Consider the following 13,812-nt stretch of genomic DNA (forward strand, 5'->3'; position numbering starts at 1 on the left):
TATGCAGCAATTAATAGCTTGTGAGGGTATGGATAAGAAGTACAACAAACCCATACACAGTTGAGCAAGCAATTGAGTTACATACAAAGTTGAGCAAGACAAACCCATACACAGCTGAGCAAGCAATTGCCTCTTGTGTTACTAATTCATATTAGTGCAGTATATGGGTACGTGTCCTCGAAGTGCAGAGGTACTGGGAAAAATAGAGATGAATTGTCCCAGAGTGCAGGCTGAGTCTGCAGATGAGTAGCTGTGGAACCTCATTTCTCCTGGCAGAATCCTGAAGGCCCACATTTCAAACACTTGGGCCTGATTTGCATACAGGGTTTTGCAGCCATAAATAATAAGTTTGCTTTCATTCCCAGAGCTGTTTACAAGTATATGATGTATTTAAGAGTTCTGGGTGTTCAATTAGCTCAACAACCTGAGCTATTTTGACTGTAGTCTTCATAAAGCCTACCAAAATCTGTGGCTTCAATAAGGCTTTTTTTTTTTTTTTTTTTTGCACATCTGCAAAATATCTGAGATAGTGACAATTTAGCACAATTAAAATACAGCCTTATGTTCCCTTGCACATGAAAAACTTAATAGAACGTTGCCACTCGATTTTTAATTAGGACGTTGCATAGTTTCATTAATCACTGACAGTCCTGGAATGAAGAAACTTCTTTCCCCACCTGGAACTTGCAATGAGAAGTCTTCGTGCAGTGAACCGTAACGTCTTCCTTTGGAAATGTAGGGCTCCAGGGGGAGCTTAATGTGAGGAAACATTCTGTGTTTGGTCAAAAAGCTTGATTAGGAGGAGGTAGTGGTGTTACGGGGATTCTGCATTGTTTCATCTCCTCCGTACGTGGAGGGTTGTGCTCATTTGGTGTTCTTGTCTGCTCTGTAGCCATTAGCCATGATTGTTGCATTGAAAGGAACATAATTAACAGCTGGATGCAAAACAAGTGTAGCAAATTGCTGCAAAATCAGATCACGAGCTTTCCTGCCTTCTCTTGTGTGGTGTTTACTTGTTTTTTTTTGAGAGCCTGAATAAGATAGCTGTAACTTGCTGAATTCTGTGGACAGTTGCATGAAACGTGGTCAGCGTGGTGTTGCTTCCAGACAAGGGTCTGAATAGAGCACGTGTGGACCAAAGTAGTTTTCTGCTTTGTACAAAACTCTTCCAAATCCTGTGAATTTCCCTTCTGGGCTGTGAAAGCCAGATGCTGAACTGAAAAATGTCGGAGTTTAAGAGGGGGACAAAAAAAAAAAGAAAAAGTAAACAGAAACTCCGGGGTTTGCAGCAGGGTGGATGAGAAGCACAATTAGTTCCTGGTTATTTGTTAGGAGCAATTAGTACATGAAGGGACACAGAAGGAGCAGACAACTGGCCTTGCCGTCCTCTGGCAGGGCCTGCACACACGCCGTCCCCTCCATCCAGGTAGTTAAGGGATGTTTGCTGTTTGCCACCTGCTACAGATGGCTGGCTGACAGAGCGTGAAGCTGCCTGTGCCTGTAAAACCTCCCCATACTCAGCCCCTTTAAAGCACCAGCCCTTGCAGTGTTTGTCCTCTGAAAGGTGAGGCTTGGGTGGCAACACCCTGACACCCCTTATCTACTCTTGTCCGGATACAGGCTTAATAGTCAAAGCTGAATGTTGCCCATGTTTCTTATCTGAGCTGTTGTGGGTGGCCGTCTCTGGTTAGCAATCCAGCAAACACACTCAGGTGGGGAGGATTTTTCGCTGCTCTGAAGCCTGCCTGAATTTTTGAGCAGCTCAGAAAATGGAGCTTCCTAGAAATCCTTTCCCTAGTTGCTGCATTTTACCTCATTGAGTTAAAATGAAATGGCACAGTTGCAATCAATAACCTTTGGCCATTTTTCCTCGAAATGGGAGATGCGGCAGGAGCCTTTGTAACGCAGCTGGAGATGATGTGGAGGATGATGCCAGCTGCTCCTGCAGCCTGGTGGTCCAACAGGTGAATGATGTTTTCAGGCCAGAATTGTGAAAAGTAGCTCCACAGGAATCAATGAGAATATTATTTTTGAAGGAATGATAGACTCTACAGAGTTTCTCATTGATTTTTTTCCTCTCTAATGACTTGTACTACATGCACAATCGGGCAGTTCATTATTGCCAGGGGACTTCAGGCTGGATTTCTGGATGCTGACAGGTCTGCTCACAGCATACAGCATACTTCTTGTGGACGATTTTGGAGGTATGGGTAGAGCTGCCAGCAGGGAGGTGACATTGATCCCTGTGGAGATGGCCCACAAAAAGCCAGTGAGGTACTGCAGTTCAGCACGAGCCCTACTCTGAAAAGCAGTGTGGTACCAAGGCTGCCTACATCACTTTTGCCAGCAGTTTACTGGCTCTGAGGAGCTTGGAGTTCAGTGGGATTTCAGGTGTACGATTTTGTCCAATGTTGTTTACGGCTCCTTACTGTCATGTTGGGGCTTCTGGGGCAGAAATGAAGCAGCTGTGGATACACATCACTCTTTGTAAGCCCTTGTTTCCACATCCAGCTGGCCATCTTGGGCCATAAGATGTGGGCCTGAGAGTTTTCTTGGTAGTTGTATTAGTTCTGTGAATAAAATCCTGTAATCACCCTCACGTTTGGGAGACACGGGTAATCAATGATTAACTAAATATGCTTGAAATAACTTTCTGTTGTAAATAATGAAAGTCCAAACCATTTTGTTAAAGCTCGCTTCTCCAAATAACACAGACTAAAAATAGCTGGTAATTGGAAAGGCAATGCTAGGCTTAGCTTAGGCTCACGGAGAGCTAGCAGTTTCCTGGAGTTGGCAGTAGAAATTATAGGGGAGATCATAGACCCTGCACAGATCCGTACATGTGATTGATTTTAAAGACAGCAAACAGTTGGCCTCGGTGGAATAAAAAAAGAAACGTGTGATGTAGAGCTCTCCCGAATTTGGGAAAAAATTGTTAAGAACAACACCGCCAAAACTGATGAGGGTGTTCAGTGGCCAGAAGAGCAGTTCCTGTCCGTGGGGATCCCACAAGCACACTCAGTGCGGGTCTGGGGCTCAGGGTGCTGAAGCTGAGGCCAAGTGGGAGATCAGTAATTACCTGTGTGTGCACCAGCAGAAGTTCAAGTTACCTGTCTCCAGTGTGAGCTGCCTGATGAAACTAGTGCCCGGGGCAGGGCAGCGCTGAGCGGGATGTCTGGGGACTGCCGGTTCCACCCTGGTGCCGGCAGGTTCTCCCTCAGACAAGGAAGGCACTGCTTAACTAATGCAGGGTCATAATAATAGGAAAGGAGAGGAAAAAAAAGTGGCTGTGAAAACAGATGGATGAAGAAGCTCTGCTTCTTTTATTGTTCATAGTCTGTAAACAGCAAGCTGTCATTTTAAAAGAAAAGAATAAAATCATTTGGCCTTTTAGGTTGTGAAGATGCAGCTGTCACATAAACATATGTCCTGCTGCCCTCCTAGCCCTTGTCTGCAGAAAATTGTTCCCATCCAAACACTAAAGAGACAGAGGCAGAACTTGTCTTATTATCATCCTGTGCACTTCAGTGAAAGGTGCATTTAGGAACCTAAGTAATTAGTAAATGGCATCAGCTCCCTTTCTTTGAAATGAAAAAAACAAAAAACAAGCTGCATTAAAGGACTGAAAATTCAGAGTGATGCTAAAGCAGGCTCGTGGCATGTAGATGTGAGTGTCTGTGTGAGCTGCTGACAAAGACTGCTTACCCGGCTTCTCAGCACCACTTATGTCTTCTTCAGAGTCTTCAGCTCATCCTAACAGTAGGTCCAGGTCTGCCCTGCAGGAACAAGCCACCAGCACTTCCAAACACAGTCTTCATCTGCTGTGTGTCCATGGTACATGCACTCAAAAATTTAGGGTTCAGCCTTGAGTACAGGCACATCACAATCATGTTTTGTTCATACTAAAGTAAGTTGCAGATAACTAACCTCTGTAACTATGTTACAGTAAACATACAGATAGCTGTAATGTGCAGTCAGCTTTCTGGATGTGAAGCAAGTTGGAAAAATGAAGGTCGGATCAAGAGACGTAGGTTGTATCCACGCAGGTGAAAATGAAATTGTTTTCTAATTCCAGGATTTCAGTTAAAATATGCTTGCATTGTTCACTTACTGCTTGAAAATAAAATGTCTGAGATACCATAACCTGGCAGTGCCGTACAGTCAAAGTAGCAGTGATACTGGGACCTTAATTTGCATTATTCCTGTGACTCCAACCCATAATACAAAAGAGGTGTCTTGTTCCAGGTATGTGGGATCTTGGGTCATCATGGAGATGGTTGTAGGCATGAGGTCTTGTAAAACTTCTGTGATATAATAAAATGGGATTTATGTATCCAAATGCTCGAAAGAACATACGGATACAATCAGGAGACTGAAATTTGGGGAAATTTTTTTATTATCCCTTTATCATTATTTATCGCGTAATGGCTTTAAGCCATCTGGATGGATTATTTATTCCTGTTTTGCCATTGGCTAAACAGAAGCATCTTTACTGTGAAGAGGTAAACACCTTGTCTGAATCGAGAGGAGTTTTTCAGAAAACAGATGTGATTATGGGAAAATGGTTTTTACTGTTTTGAGATAAAAATGTGTTCTGTTTATTGGCAAAAAGAGTTCAGACAGACAATTCTCAGTACCAATCAAAGAAAAATACAGTAAACGGAAAGAGATCTCATTTTTTGTGAGACACCAAAGAGGTGAGCAGTGGGTTGATCAATGAGGTGGTCAATGGGAATCAAAGAAATAATCAGCCTAATCAGGATTATGGGCTGAGCTCCCTTCTTCAGACTTGGCATCCCTGGTAGCTGGATGCCTGGTGTCTGTGCAGGTTTCTTTTATGTTTTCCTTCTCAGAAGACACAATTTGAAATAAATTTCTGAAGTCCAGATGTCTTGTTCCTCTGGCGATTGATTACCCTTGCTTTTGGCAGTGCCAGATCACTGTCTTCTAATAACTGCCATTAGCTGTGCTAAATACAGCAATTAGTAGATGTAAATGCAAACAGAACACACTGCATCCTGTCTGCTCAAATTACCCTGTGGGAGGGTAATGTGCAGGAATATGCATGTGCTCAAATGAGATCAGTCACAGCATCATTGACGAGATTTCATTTTTTGTTTTCTCACCTTTTCTTCTCTCAGCATTGATGAGTTTCTCCAGCTTTTTGTTGCCCTTTGAAGCTAGCAGAACTCAATAGATACACAAGAAAATTGTCCACAACACAATGTGTGCAAGTGCCTACCGACTCTTAGCCTGCAAAAAAACAAAAATGCTATCTTGGTATTTATTATATTTATTTTATTTTTCATTACTGATTTTCCAGGTCATCTTTACTCAGATTGCAAAGTACATCAGATCTGTCTCCTGATTCCCAGCATTATTTGCTGAGGCTGTGCTCTGAAAATAAAGCTGTGTTTTTCCCGCTTCATATAACATCACTAGTAATAAAGATTTTTGATTTCCAGAATAGCTTGCATTTCAGGCTGGTTATACACGAGGCAGAGATGAACGTGGAGCGAAGTTGTACAGCCGTGTTGACATTGCAGTGTCAACAGCTGCACAGGGTGTGTAGAGGAGCTCTTTTTGAGGGAGGAGAGGTCAGTGCACCAAAGAGACGCCTCCAGTTTGCTGGGACAAACAATAACTCGGTGCCTCACTGAGGGCTGTGTGGCTGCGAAAGAACATATGTGGCTGATTTTTGCGAGGAGGGCATGAAAAGAGGTCAGAGGAGATTGGTCTTGTGTTCCCCAGCGTGTGGGTCCTACACTTTTCCCAGTCCTGTATGCAACGTGAGTGTGGGGAGAGCAGCACGCTGGGACTGCCCGTTCCTGCTGGAGCTGAGGAGGGCCTGCTGCAGGGGGAGCAGCTTCCCTCTATGCAAGAGCAAATTCAGACTTCGTGGTCTTCATCTTACTGCTTGAGGCTGGAACAAAGTGCTCAGCAGTGTGCTTGCTAGGATGTTGTTCCCAGGGCCAAGGCAGTATCCATATTAATGTAGTATTGTTCCATACAGTAATTTCTGCGGTATTCATTACACCTGAGACATGTACAGGAGCATGTAAAGGCATAAAGTGCTAAGAAAACCCAGCAGCAGATTCCTGCCTGACAAAGTCAGGTTTTTATCCGAAGTAACACACTAAGATGGCAATGGTGCATTGGACGGAAGCAATCCGTGCTAGTAAGTGATGCAGGATGGGGAATTTGGGATACCAGAAAGGATTTATTTTCAGTGGAGATGGCCCGAGAAGGCTGCTGAATTTGAGCTTTTAGTTAAGCCAAATAATACAGTGTTGCTGTTCAGATCCAAGCTCCTGTTTACACAGATCTGCGGACTCTGAGGTGGATTGCACAAAAGCGTTGGGTTTTATCCCAGCTCTGCAATGAAAAACTGCAGTGGTCGGGGTTGTGTTTGAATGGCTCATTTGGCAGAACTAGCCATACAACATGCTGTTTTGCTTCACATACATATCAGAGAGCTGAAATATTCAAATGACTGTTTAGGTGTCTGTTTGCCATGTGTTTAAATAAATACCCAATTTGCAGTAATGGTGCATGAAAATTAGATGTACAGATGCATGTGCTTTTGACCCAAAGCTTGTCTGCCTATTACAGACCAGGTCATTTAGCTGGTAAATTCTATTAGTTAATCAGGCAGTTATGCAGGACCCATCACTCACACACTGAGTGTGGAAACACGTGTCACTCTAACTTCCCAACAGCTAGAGAAGCAGCTGCATGCAAGTCCATTAAGATGGAGTATTTTCTGCAACTCAAACTGTTGGTGGTATTTTCAGAGATGAAGTATTATAAAAATGCTTATTTGTTTTCGTACCTTTGTATAAGGAATGTGTGTTTGTAGCAGATGGACAAATTACACACCTTGATGTTTTCCTTTTTCTATTTTTTTTTATTTTCAGGAAACAAAAATCAACTGTGTCCGACTGGCAACAAAAGGTACGTGGGTCTCTTTTTTTCTGCAAAGCACAATGCCAGCAATATAAAAGCTGCAGTGGTGACACAACTTGATTACAGTTACTCTTCATGGTGGAAGCCTATTATTATTCTTATTATTGTTATTTATTATTATTATTACTTTATTTTTGAAGGAAGATACTGAAGACCGAATATGTTTCCAGAGCCACTTCACTGTATGTGTAGACCCTGTTATTTCTGAAGACAGGGTATCTCTCTCTGTCTCTCTGTGGTTCCTCCTTTCCCTTGTTCTATCGACAGCTTTCCTGCCCCGAGGACCATTCTTGCTATTGGCAGAATGTGACTGAAAAAGCTTCCGATTAATTTCGTTTTCTCCGTAACTGCATAAAGTAGATAAGTAAAAGAAGATCTCACGTAAGCCTGACTTTTAATAGGTTTTGAAAATCCTGACCTTGAACACAGCAGGGCACAATTCTTATATCACACCATTTTCATGGTATAATTCAGCGGACTCATAGAGCACATTTCTTATTTTCATTGCATTACGTTCAGAATAGACCTAGCGTTATCACTGAGCAAACCAGATACAAATGATTTGGCAAAATGTTGTTAAGATGCAATGCTTTGATCCCCAGGCTGCTTCATAAGGTGTAGCTCTTGGGGGACCAATGATGACAATGTCTGGGTTACTTCTTGGAGTTTAGAGATGCTTTTAACAACTCTTCTAAGGACTTCAAAATCACCCCAGGGAACACTTTGCCAGCAAAGGTGTCGGTAAGGCAATTTACTTGTAACACAAACAGAGTAGCTGTAAAAAGACTTCCTCAACACATACCAAGTCTCAAAATGAGTTGTAAGGAAATTATAGGATAATTACCATGGGCCATGCTAGAGGGAGCTCTCCATTTCCCAAACTTGGGAATGTATCTTGTGCTCTCACTTTGTTGTAATGTGGAAGAACCATTACTGCCTGGGGAGTATTTCTAGAGTTTAAAAAATAAATAAAAATGGGCAGGAACCCATGGCCCTTTTCCCTAGGAGGCACCACCTTATTTCACCCTCCACCCTTCATTCTTCTCACTCCTGCCTTGTTGCAATAACAGGAGTCAATTTTAGGTAATTTCCCCTGTTGATTTCTACTTCAGCACTTACTGAGGAGTTGGGGAGGGATTAAAGGAGCCCCAGCTGACAGCTGCTGGGTAGCAACAGGGCATTTTCTGTCTTGATGTGGAGCCACTGCCCAGTGCACTGCTGAAGGCAGCACATTGGGGTGCAGGCACTGCGTGGGGTTCCCACCTGCGCAGCTGCAGTCGGTGCTGAGACCTGGTCTGCAGCCGGGGAGGGCTGTAAGCGGTGTCACCACTGAAAGCTAAGGAGAATGGGCAATTTCTGCCCTCTCTCCCTTTCATTTATGGCTCTGGGGTCCCTCTATCCTCTTGTTGCTTCCTCTTTAGAAGTTCCTCATAGAATTTTCCTTTAATTCATTTCTCTGGGTTACAGGCATTCTGTGTGTCTCAGTCTCCTGCCCATTCCCCCTTGGGTTTTCTGGTCTATGGGTAGTGGTGTGACCATTTGGGGTGTCTTCTTTTGGCTTTCTGGTGGTAGAAAGATAAAGAGCAGGAGTGGGTAAAGTCTGGGTAAAAAGAGTCTGCCCAGGGTTTTCCCAGAGCATGCCTGAAGGTCTCTTCGTGAGCTCAGAGAAACTGGATTAATTCATTTTTAGAAACCTTTAACTTGTCCCACTTCAGTGGTTGCTATTTTTGGAGTTGGTGGATGAATGTTGTCACATTAACAGAAAAGATACTCACTTTATGATTATTGTTCAAATTAAAAAACAAAACAAAACAACAACAACAACAACAACAAAAAAACTACATAGCTTGATAGCTTGAGAAGTTCCATTTTTAAGCTGTCTTTTGATTCTCAGTGTCTGATTTGGGTACTTCAAACAAGGCTCACATAAGTGTTTGACCCTGAACTGACTTCTGCTAATGGATTTAATTTTCATTAACCTGTTAGGTCATGAAGAAGAGTCAGCAAGCTACCCTTATTCTATTGTTTCTGAAAGATGGCTCCTTTTAAAAAAAGATCTCTTACTAATATTAATTTGATAAGAAAAATAAGAGAGCTGGGTAGAGCCTGATACCTAGAATTTTTTGGTGATCTTATTCTTTAGGATTTTTGTTGATTGACACGAGTGGGAAAGGACAAAAAGATACAGTAGCTCTAGTGTTTATTACTGTCCCGATGAATGTGGCTTTTGATTTATAGGCATGTCCCGATTCTTTATATGTGGAGTGTGGAAAATTCTGTAGAAATCTCCAAACTCCCTGTCCTTGCTCTGAGTGTGGCAATTTTGTATTTCTTAATGTCTGACCATTAACACGGACACTGGAATGTAGCTGTGGCTAATTTTATGCCAGTTTTGGCTTTCCAAACGTACAGTGCTGGCTGCAGCACTCAAACAACATAGCACCACAGGCAGATTTATAGCCTTAATAATTTAACAACCCATTAACCGTCCTTTGCTGGCAGCTGAACAGTAGCTAAACAATGGTTCTGTGGTTTGTGGATTTTCCATAATTTAAAATTTTTATATGTCATGGGGCTGTATTCCATCCTTATATCAGCTCTTTATGAACAGAAGAACTCGGCCACTCAGCATCCAAACCCTGTAGAGGTTTGTATCTGCCCCATCTCTACGGGGGTGGAAAAACAGAGGAACTCACAGAGCTATTGTTACACTGTGATGTGACCAAAGACTGAGAGTGGGGATGTTCTAGCTGACCTACTCTGTCACGATGTCTTCTGTCTGCTCATTAGGCTGATTATCTTTAATAGCACTGCCCTGTATTTACCTTCATTTGCATTGCTGTCTCTGAGGATGGAACGAGCGACCCTGTGTTCTCCCCTGAACAGAATGATCAGAGCTGCTAGCAAAGATACCACTGTGGTGTCTTCAGTAAGAGGCAAGAAGAAGAAACTTTTTGGAGTTAGGCTGAAATTAGCTGGGCTAATCTCAGCATTGGCAGCTTTAAAGGTCCACTTGGACTTTGTACAACAGAAAATGAATAGTGTTCTTTTTGTTTGTTTTTCAAATTGATGCAAGAAAATAGATGCATACTACAGACTAAAAGTTCATTTCTGGATACTGGCGTAATGTTTTTCCATTCCTAGAGATTTGACACCCCAGTAGCTCCATTAGTGTTATTGAAATGGGTTCTGATTCACGCCAGTAACAGGAAGATAAGAATCAAGTCACGTTTAAGCGTGGCAAGTGTTCTCCTGAAGTGCTGGATTAGCAAGGGCTGGAAACATGAGTGTGGGAGTAATTAAGCAATAAAAAGTGTTAGGCAGTGTGGTACTGGGGGATTGCAACACATCTTGGGTGTTGCTGCAAGGCACCTGCTCAGAAGCTGAGGAGCTTTAATTACTCGAGAAGCGCGTGAGGCTGTTCCGTTGTCGCTACTTCAGCAGGCTGAGAGGCAATTTGCTTTGTATGTCCCATTGCCTCAAGACCAATAAAATGGATTTAGACAACTCTTTCAAAAAACGTTCTAGTCCATTAAAGAGTTTTTGGATGTTTCCCACTTTGTTGTCCTCCTGTTTTGTGTTGCTGAGATGTCATTTTCACCATGGACTGCTCACATCAAGCCCTGCTCAGCTCAGCTTGGCTCCACACAGGAGCTACTTCTGTCATGGGGTACCCTCTTCTGCAGGTTTTTCCAGTGTGCTGCTCCTTGTTAGATGAACTTGATCCTCCTGGTCCCAAGAAAGATCTCGCACATCTTGGTGTGTTGGCTTCAGTGTCAGCCTTTCAGAGCACGAGGTCGTGGCACCAGTGGTGCACCCTCCAGAGCAGAGCCGGTGGGTGCCCAGGCAGGCAGGTGCATGGATTGAGCTCGTGTCCTCCTGTCGGGCATCTCGGTACGAGTGGCTGATGTCAGTGGAAGGGGCCAGTGGCAGAAACTTGTCATCAGCCTTTGCTGTGGTGACATTTGACAGTCCATCAGAAAGCTCCCTGTGTTTGTCCAGTCTGTGTAACCATTTCTTGTTTTGCCAGTGAGTTTTCAATCCACAAGCAACATTAACCTTTTGTGTCTACACATGTGTTTAATTTCAGTTTTGTTGGTCTCAGATTTCTGACCACTTCCAGCCATAAGCATCTCTCCTCAGACGGGCTTCGTCTCTTTGTAAATTACTGGAGCAATGTCATCTTTCATAGCATTAGTCACTTGGATGCATATCATTAGCATAAAACACTCTTTAAAAATAAGCTTATAATTAAATTCCAATTTATTAGGTCTCTGCCATACAATTTGCATTCAACCTGTTTGTTTATTAATTCTGTCATTTGGTTTCCTTGATGGCATTTGTTTTAACACGTCCCATTCTTTCTGAAATAACTTACTTGTTCTCTTTGTTTTAAAACAACATATTTATATTGACACTTTATTAGAGAAAATTGCAACCTCTTACCAAAGAGAGCGATTACCTCTTGTATTCTTAAAGTGCATTAAATTACTTTCACAGTGTAATTGAAACCAAGGCAGAGGGCTCATTAATGGTTCCTTATCTCTTGATATTTATTTCTTCTTTTTTTTAAATTGTTAGTTCTTGCAAATGGAAGAATGGAAATTTAATAACCATTATGAGATTTTTTTTCCTTTTTTTTTTTTTTTTTTCTTTTCTCTTGTGCACGCTGCCTGGGAACGGTTTTGCTTGTTCTTAGCAGTAATAGGTAGGCAAGAGGTGACCATGCGAAACCCACCCAGCCTCTTGAGCACAGGTGATTATCAGCTCAGAGAAAGGAAGACTGCCGAAACTTCCTGAAGTCTGAGCAGCTTCCTGACTTCTCGTTTCATATTTTGTTTGCACGGGAAAATGCTTTTAGAATTATTCAATCTGTGCTATAAAGGGAGCTTTCCCTTATGCAGCACTTCTGCGCTGATGTGAATCAGATGACACCTGAGCAGAGGGTCAGCTGGGGACCCAGGCTGCACGTAAACCTTCACATGAGCATTTGAGTGTGGCTGAAGAGGCTCGGGGATCCCTTTCTGGCCCTCTGCAGAGGCTGAGCATCTCCCTGAGGGTGCGTGGGGATGATCTAGCATTTCTGCATCAAAATAGCTACTGCGTTTTGTGGGGCTGCTGCTTACACTGAGGCTTCAACAGCCTGGTCCTGCTGTTGAAGAGGTGATGACAGAAGAATGAAGGCTTGATTCTGTAAGTCCTTCTCATACAAGCTTCTGCAGGAATCAGAGACCTTGTGGAATTGAGCCTCAGACGCATGCTATAAAGCTCATTCACAGAAATGGAGATGCTCAGAGCTTCTCGAGGGTTTTGCAGTTTGAACTTGATGATCTGTGTGTCCTAAACTTGTCTCGTAGCGCGTAACACTGGAACCAGTACCACTGCTTCACCCCAGAAAATGTCAGTCTAGAAGAGAAACACATCAGCTTGCAGAAACAGTTTCTGCTGCTTTAACTTGATAGGCATAGGATGACCTGCTGGGACATTGTGGAGTTAGGTGTGATTAATGTAAAGGGATGGGAAAGGAGGGGTGTTTTTTCAGTTTTCGGATGGATTAAGTTTTTGTATAAATGTTCCTACTCCAGTGCTGCATGGTTATCCCTCTGTATATGTACACATGTGTATGACTTTATTACTCCACAATTAATTTACACATAAGGGTGGCTGCGATGATAATGGGGCAAAAAGGTACGGGGATTACGCTGAAATTCAGTTGGTTTTAAGATTAAGATAAATAGTCCTGCCTTTTTTTTTTTTTTGTAGTGGATTAACACCGGCAAAAGGGAACTGCCTTGACAATGAGTGTGCAGCAATCTTGAGACCTTGGACATGAGCCTGAGTCTGAAATGTGACCAATGAAATTACAGACGAATAAAAGTGCAAAAAATTGGAAAATTTAGGAAGAAAAAAAATCCTACTGTACCCAATTTTGCTGCATTTGAAAGCTGTTTCTTAGTAGCTTTTGTTCCCTCAAATTTGAGGGCTCGATTTTTTTTTTCTGAAATATATTCTAGTTTTGTAGACAGATAATGTATTTTTTAAACAGATCTAATCCCACTTCAAATCTGTTTGTTATTGCATTTTGTCTTTTGATACACTGGAATGTTATTCCTCTGACAGGTTTATTCTGTTTTGTGCTATTTATTTCAGAGAGTTTCATCACACTTTTTAAGTTGGAGGCATGAAAATGTCTTTTTTTTCTGTAACCCTGAACAAGTTTCAGCCTTCTAAAAGTTATTTTTTTAGCATAAGTTCATGTATCACTCTAATTAATTGTTAATAACAGACACACTTATGTTGCTCTTACTGAAAAATATTCCCTGCTGGGAAGACAAATCAAACTTCCTGGCATTTTGATGCCCATTCAACTAGTGAGCATCTTTATTTTCATCAGATTTGGTACCAAGACTGACACAGAGGGATTTAAAATTTCTGTTCTGGGGGCATCCTTAACCCAGGGAGCTAATGAACCAACTTCACTTAATGAGTGAAGAAGCTGGTGCAGAACTGGATGAGGCCACAAGTGAACTGAGCCTGGTAACTGCGGCCCAGTTTCTTGAGGACGTTGTCTATTCCAGAGCTCCGCTGTGCTGTCAGACCCCAAAACTAGGGCTCCACGATTAAACAGTGGGAATGGAGAGGCTGAAAGACAGGCGCGATATTTAAGGTAAGATTTGGGACAGATTAGCAACAGCAGACTGTGGAAAACATCGCCTCTGTAATTGAAAGTGTCCACTGCTGGGAGATACTCGGAGCTGTTCCAGCAAAGAAGGGTTTTCAGGATAAAAGTGGTTATTGTAGCAGGAGCCAAGTCCTCCTGGAATCAGCACAGGCATGGATTTACCT

The 13,812-nt window shown here is 42.5% G+C and overlaps 1 protein-coding gene across 12 annotated transcripts in view; it reads left to right on the top strand.

The window, feature by feature from the left end:
- Nucleotides 1-13,812, top strand: part of PTPRT (protein tyrosine phosphatase receptor type T) — a 564,167-nt gene that overhangs the window by 467,320 nt on the left and 83,035 nt on the right. For all 12 annotated transcript variants that reach the window (XM_068700265.1, XM_068700263.1, XM_068700264.1 and 9 more), the window contains one exon: nucleotides 6,918-6,954. In XM_068700265.1, the coding sequence (XP_068556366.1) occupies nucleotides 6,918-6,954 (37 nt within the window). The remainder of the gene's footprint in view (nucleotides 1-6,917; nucleotides 6,955-13,812) is intronic.

The sequence above is a fragment of the Anas acuta genome, chromosome 16 (assembly GCF_963932015.1).
Source record: "Anas acuta chromosome 16, bAnaAcu1.1, whole genome shotgun sequence".
NCBI classification, from domain to species: domain Eukaryota; kingdom Metazoa; phylum Chordata; class Aves; order Anseriformes; family Anatidae; genus Anas; species Anas acuta.